Source organism: Pollachius pollachius, assembly GCF_949987615.1.
Source record: "Pollachius pollachius genome assembly, contig: scaffold_379, whole genome shotgun sequence".
Lineage (NCBI taxonomy): Eukaryota > Metazoa > Chordata > Actinopteri > Gadiformes > Gadidae > Pollachius > Pollachius pollachius.
Genome location: NW_027641217.1, coordinates 15001 through 21137, shown reverse-complemented (window position 1 = coordinate 21137; position 6137 = coordinate 15001). Strand labels below are relative to the sequence as shown.

General features: G+C 56.2%; 1 protein-coding gene across 1 annotated transcript in view; it reads right to left on the bottom strand.

The window, feature by feature from the left end:
- Positions 1-1055: 1055 nt before the first annotated feature.
- Positions 1056-6137, bottom strand: part of LOC307091712 (agrin-like) — a gene marked incomplete at both ends in the record, with an annotated part of 19259 nt that continues 14177 nt past the window's right edge. Inside the window, 2 exons of the mRNA XM_079759359.1 lie at positions 1056-1140; positions 4767-5031. Of these exons, the coding sequence (XP_079615485.1) occupies positions 1056-1140; positions 4767-5031 (350 nt within the window). The remainder of the gene's footprint in view (positions 1141-4766; positions 5032-6137) is intronic.

The window sequence follows — 6137 nt, the reverse complement described above, 5'->3', positions numbered from 1 at the left end:
GGGCCCCATCCCTCCCGTGGCAGCCCGGCCCTGGGGCCCATTAAGCCAGCGCTGCAACACCCCTCCCTCCCTCCTGCTGCACACCATCAGTTAGAATATCAGAGCAGTAACAAACGGCTGGGCCGCCACTAACACGCTGCACCTGAGCCATAAAGATAGGCCGTACCCCGAATCCACAGCCCTCCGCCATGACAGGGAAATACGAGCCTCGGAATGGATGTCCACAGACAGACAGACGGACGGACACTGAGGCTGTGTGTCTGACTTTCGGTCTGCCCGTCTGTGTCACTGAATAAGAAGCGAGTGCGAGTGAGGTGGAGACGGTGGTCCAGGTCTACTGTGGTCGTTTCCATAGGTTTCTGTAGTTTACAGATGGCTGAAACAACGGGCGGTAGGCTAGCGAGACTGACAGTTTGAATGCGTCCTGGCTTGAACAGTTAATGGGTAGCAAGGCTAGATAGGAGATGGGAGAGAGAGAGAGAGGTCAGAGAGAGGAGAGAGGGGCGAGAGAGAGAGAGAGAGAGAGAGAGAGAGAGAGCGAGACAGAGTGAGAGGTAAGAGAGAGGAAAGAGAAAGAGAGAGAGAGACAGACGGACAGAAAGAGAGGAGAGAGGGGAGAGAGAGGAGAGAGAATGAGCGAGAGAACGACAGCAAGGAAAGAGGGCGAGAGAGGGAGGAAGAGGGGGAGAATGAGAGAGGAGAGGAACATGAGCCTGAGGCAGGGAGGGTGGTTTGCCATGCCACCTGTGGTTTGATACATCAGGACCAACAAACTGCACCAACAAACAGTGCAGTCTCCTGCACTGTCCGACACGCCCCCGCGACGTGCCAAAGGACATCACCCCGATCACATTACACGGCCCTGGATCACATCGCACCCCATCACGCCACGTCCCGTTACATTGCATTACCGTCGATTATATCAAACGAGATGGCCTCGCGCTGTACAAGATTCAATTAGAGTAGATCACATCACGTTCAATCACAGGGTTTCATCGCATTACGCAATGTCCCGTGGACGGAGTCCCTACCCCAAACGCCTCGGCGTTTAGCAGTCAGGCGAACCCCATGTCTGTTTCCATGGCGTACGACCAGTCACAGCTGAAGGGCTGGGTAGAGGACGGAGAGGGTCTGGGGGTCCTGAGGAGGGGAAGGGGGTCGCTAAAGGGAGAGGCCAGGATAAATCTGGAGAATATCTAGCCGATCACTCGAAATGTGCTGCAAACATTTTCAAGAGAGTTGACAAATCCTTGTTAATTCAGCAACAAACTTGTACACATGTCTAGTTGTCAATGCCTATGTTTAACCTAATATATTTTATTTTTTCTTGTACTTGGTTTATTTTCTTTTCACCTTGTGCTTTATTGTATCTCGCTGTACTGTTGAACTCCTTTTTACCTTATTGTTTTAATCTCTTTTTTTCCACAAAAGCCCTCCTAGGGAAGGGGGTTGCAAATAAGCCTCAGCTATAGGCACTATGATACTCGCAATGGATAGCTGCTCTCAGTTTGACTCTGTACACTGCATCTGTCCCCATAGCATAAACCATAAACAATAGAGCCGCCACTGTCTGGTGAGGGACGGCTCATGGCTGTGTCAGCGGACTGTTCGGACCGTGAGGACACCAGGACAGGAGAGAGTGATTCCCTCCCGCTCGGAGCGCTTGTCGAGAGCCAAGTCGTCGACAGCCCCCAGCTAGCGGCTCAGGCATGAGCGCTATATCAATTTGGTCGCGTTTGCTTATTAGCTCATTAGCCCGCTTATTCAGTGCAGTTCTCTCAAGCTAATGAACCGTCAGTAGCGACTAGCCACACAGCTACGAAGGACCAAAGCTAAGTCACTATCCGCTAAAAGGCCACAGAAAACCCGGAATGACCGATAGTGACTGACCATCCGTGTGTAACTGACACAGCGTTAAGTGACCGACTGTGACTGTTGCTCAGTAACCACTGTTAAACGATCGTTACCGACTGATCATGGCTAAACGACCGGGAACTGTCGCTAACTGTAATTGAATGACTGTTTCTTACTGACTGTCGCCACCTGATCCTCGTTGACCGACCACGGCTAACCGCCCCCGTCCTAACCGCCCATTGAACTGACTAATGAGCCGTCAGCAGGAACTAGCGCGGTGACAAATGACCAGCACTAACTGACTGTGGCTAACCAATTGCGGCTAAACGGCCATGGCTAAGTCTCTCCTTCAGGCATTCCAGGACTAGATGGCTGAACCGTTTAACTCCGTTTGCGGCCGACCAAGCGAGACCGATTCATCCGTATCGACCTTCTTCCACACTCTCTCAGACGACCACCGGATCCACGCCCGCGCTAACACACACACACACGGGCGGAGCTAATATTCACAGTAACGCTCTTCAAGGTAAAGGCGACTCTGGGGGGGGGGAGAGATCTATATTAGCGAGGGAGAGGTAGACTGACGGGACGTAGGAGGGAGAGGAGCTTGGGTCACGAGGCTAACAAGAGAGGTTCATGTTCGCGTTGAGCTTAACCACCAAATGTCTAATAGGAAATTGAGATGGAGGAGAGGGAGAGAGCAGGGAGAGGGAGATGGAGGGAGGGAGAGAGAGAGATAGAGAGAGAGAGAGAGAGAGAGAGAGAGAGAGAGAGAGATAGAGAGAGAGAGAGAAAGAGAGAACAAATATTCAAAAGCCAATTAGAGCAAGGGAAAATTGGCCTCTCGGAGTCAACATTAAGCCATCAGGAGTATTCAGTGAGAAGTCATAAACAAGCACAGAACTGTGTCTGTGAGATGTTCTTTCATGTGCATTGGGTGTATTTGTGTGTATGTCTTCTTCCTGTGAGTGAGTGTGTGTGTGTGTGTGTGTGTGTGTGTGTGTGTGTGTGTGTGTGTGTTTGTGTGTGTGTGTGTGTGTGTGTGTGTGTGTGTGTGTGTGTGCGCGCGTGTGCACGTGTGCGGGCTTGAGAGCCTGTCCACGTTTGTTATCCGACGCGCTAAAGACTAGGTGACACTTGCGCGCACGCGGATCAAAATCCAAGTGACAAATGTTCCCAATTATCGCACACAGACGCAACGCCTCCTCCTGCCTCGATTACCGGAACAAACCGTCCATCCTCCAATCGGAAGGTGGCAATTGAAAGGGGGGTGGGGCCTGGATGGGGGCTGGGGGGGAGCTGGAAATTGAAAAGCTTGTCCTTGTTTTGTCGACAGGACAGGATTATTCCGGGATGTACGCGGAGGTAAGCTAGCAGCCCAGGGCAGTTACGCTAGCTGAATTTAATTGTGTTGTGTGTTAACTGTTAATATCTGTGGATTATAGCGCTAGTACCACTTTGTAGAAGGCCTGTGGCTACGGCTGTCCTATAATGAATTCCGCTTGGTGTAGTAGTAGTTAGTAAGGAGGGCGATAAAAAGTGGGTGATTTATATAACCGTGGGCGTGTAAAGCGTTCACCGCGCGACCATGTAGCCATTTGGCAAACCTCAAAATGCCAATGATTACAACTGTTACGACCATAAACTCAAAATAACTGAACTTTAAATGACGGACATGTTCCCGTCACAGGGGGAAATGTCACGTTAAAGGAGATGAGACAGAGTGCCAGCAGGTAGTGCTCGTGGAGCATTCATACAGCGAGCCGATTGGATGGGCCCATTCTTCCTCCGCTGCTGATTGGCTCTGATTGGTCAGTACATCATCAACCTCCCGGGGTGACACCATTGTTCACGCTATTTCCCCGCGTCATATTTTGTGCAGCGGCATAAGCACGACGCTCTCATTATCACGTCAAACAAGGGCCGCCGAATTAAGATTGATATATTATGTATGCGTATTGTTCCTTGTTCAATATTCTGCTAATGATCCATTGAAGCACATATTTGCGCTGCGCGGCACGTTGAGATGCATTGTCGTGTATGAAAGGAGCAGAATAAATATTGTTAATGTGGAATATTCCAGGAATAAATATACATATATTTGTTCCCACGACCACCCGCTGGCCCGCCTGTGACCCGCACCCCCCCGCCGTGAATAAACGTGTTTTAAAACGGAGCCTGACACCCGTTTACCACAAATCACACGGATCCTGCAGTCTGACTAGAACGCCACCAACACCACCAGCACCCCCGTCAGCCCCACCCACCGTCAGCCCCACCCACCGTCAGCACCACCCACCGTCAGCCCCACCCACCGTCAGCACCACCCACCGTCAGCACCACCGACCGTCAGCCCCACCCACCGTCAGCCCCACCCACCGTCAGCACCACCCACCGTCAGCCCCACCCACCGTCAGCACCACCACCGTCAGCCCCACCCACCGTCAGCACCACCCACCGTCAGCCCCACCCACCGTCAGCCCCACCCACCGTCAGCCCCACCCCCATCAGCCCCACCCACCATCAGCACCACCCAGTACCACCATCAGCCCCACCCACCATCAGCACCACCCAGTACCACCATCAGCCTCACCCAGCGTCAGCCCCACCCACCATCAGCCCCACCCTCAATCAGCTCCACCCCCATCAGCACCACCCTCCATCAGCCCCACCCCCATCAGCACCACCCAGTACCACCATCAGCCCCGTCCAGCACCACCCAGCCCCACCCACCATCAGCCCCACCCACCATCAGCACCACCCAGCGTCAGCCCCACTCACCGTCAGCCCCACCCACCATCAGCCCCGTCCAGTACCACCCAGCACCACCCAGCCCCACCCCCATCAGCACCACCCAGTACCACCATCAGCCCCGTCCAGTACCACCCAGCCCCACCCACCATCAGCCCCACCCACCCCCAGCGCCCCGCGGCCCGGGCACCACCAGCAGCTCACCGCAGGGGCCCTTGTGCTGGATGAGGATGTCTCTCTGCAGGGCGCAGCCCATGGCGCGCATCTCGCAGGGGCTGGCGTAGGCGTGGCCGTCGCTGCCGCACACGGGGTCCGCCGTCTGGGGGCACGCCTCGGGACACTCGCACACGGGCGCGGCGTTCTTCACCACGCACACGGCGCCGTGCTCGCACGCCTTCTGCAGGCACGGGCTGGGGTCGTGGAGGTCTGGGGGAGGAGGAGGGGGGAAGACGGTCAGGACGAGATGGAGGGGAGGGGGGAGGGAGGGGAGGGAGGGAGGAGGGGGGAGACGGTCAGGACGAGATGGAGGGGAGGGGGAGGGAGGGGAGGGGGGAGGGAGGGAGGAGGGGGAGGGGAGGGAGGGAGGGGAGGGGAGGGAGGGGAGGGAAGGAGGAGGAGGCGGGAGACGGTCAGGACGAGATGGAGGGAGGGGAGGGAGGGGAGGGAGGGAGGGAGGAGGGGGGAGACGGTCAGGGCGAGATGGAGGGAGGGGAGGGGAGGGAGGGGAGGGAGGGGAGGGAGGGAGGAGGGGGGAGACGGTCAGGACGAGATGGAGGGAAGGGGGAGGGGAGGGAGGGGAGGGAGGGAGGAGGGGGGAGACGGTCAGGACGAGATGGAGGGAGGGGAGGGGAGGGGAGGGGGGGAGGGAGGGAGGGAGGAGGGGGGAGACAGTCAGGACGAGATGGAGGCATGGCAGGGAGGGGGGGGAGGGGGGAGGGAGGGAGGGGAGGGAGGGAGGGGGGGAGGGAGGGAGAGAGGGAGGGGGGGCAGCAAGGAGAGGACAGGAGGTTGGTGGAGGGAGAGGAGGGGAGGTGTGGTTAGAGGAAGATGCACAAACATCAAGGGGGAGAGGGTGGGGCTGGGCGGCATTGTTAAGAGAACAACCTTAAACATCAAGGATGGGAGGGGGGTCGATCCAGGCGGATGTGTGTGTGTGTGTGTGGTTGTGTGTCTGTGTGTGTAAGTGTGTGTGTGTGTGTGTGTGGTTGTGTGTGTGTGTGTGTTAGTGTGTGTGTGTGTGTGTGTGAGGGGGGGGGGGGGGGAGTCGGATCAAAAGGAAGTCACGTTGTAGAAAAATAAGAAATGAAATTAACAAAGGAACCAAAAGAAAAACTCTGCACCACCGTCTGACACCCGTCCACTCTGCACCTCCTTCCTGTCCTTTCACCCGCCCCCCTCCCCCCCTTACACCACCAGCCATCATCCCTGAAGTGTTTGTCGATTTGGGAGACATAGAGTGAGGTGCCAAGCCCTGCGGTGCCGTTGGCATAACGGAGATGGAACAGGCCAGGGGACGCTGCGCCGCGCGCAGG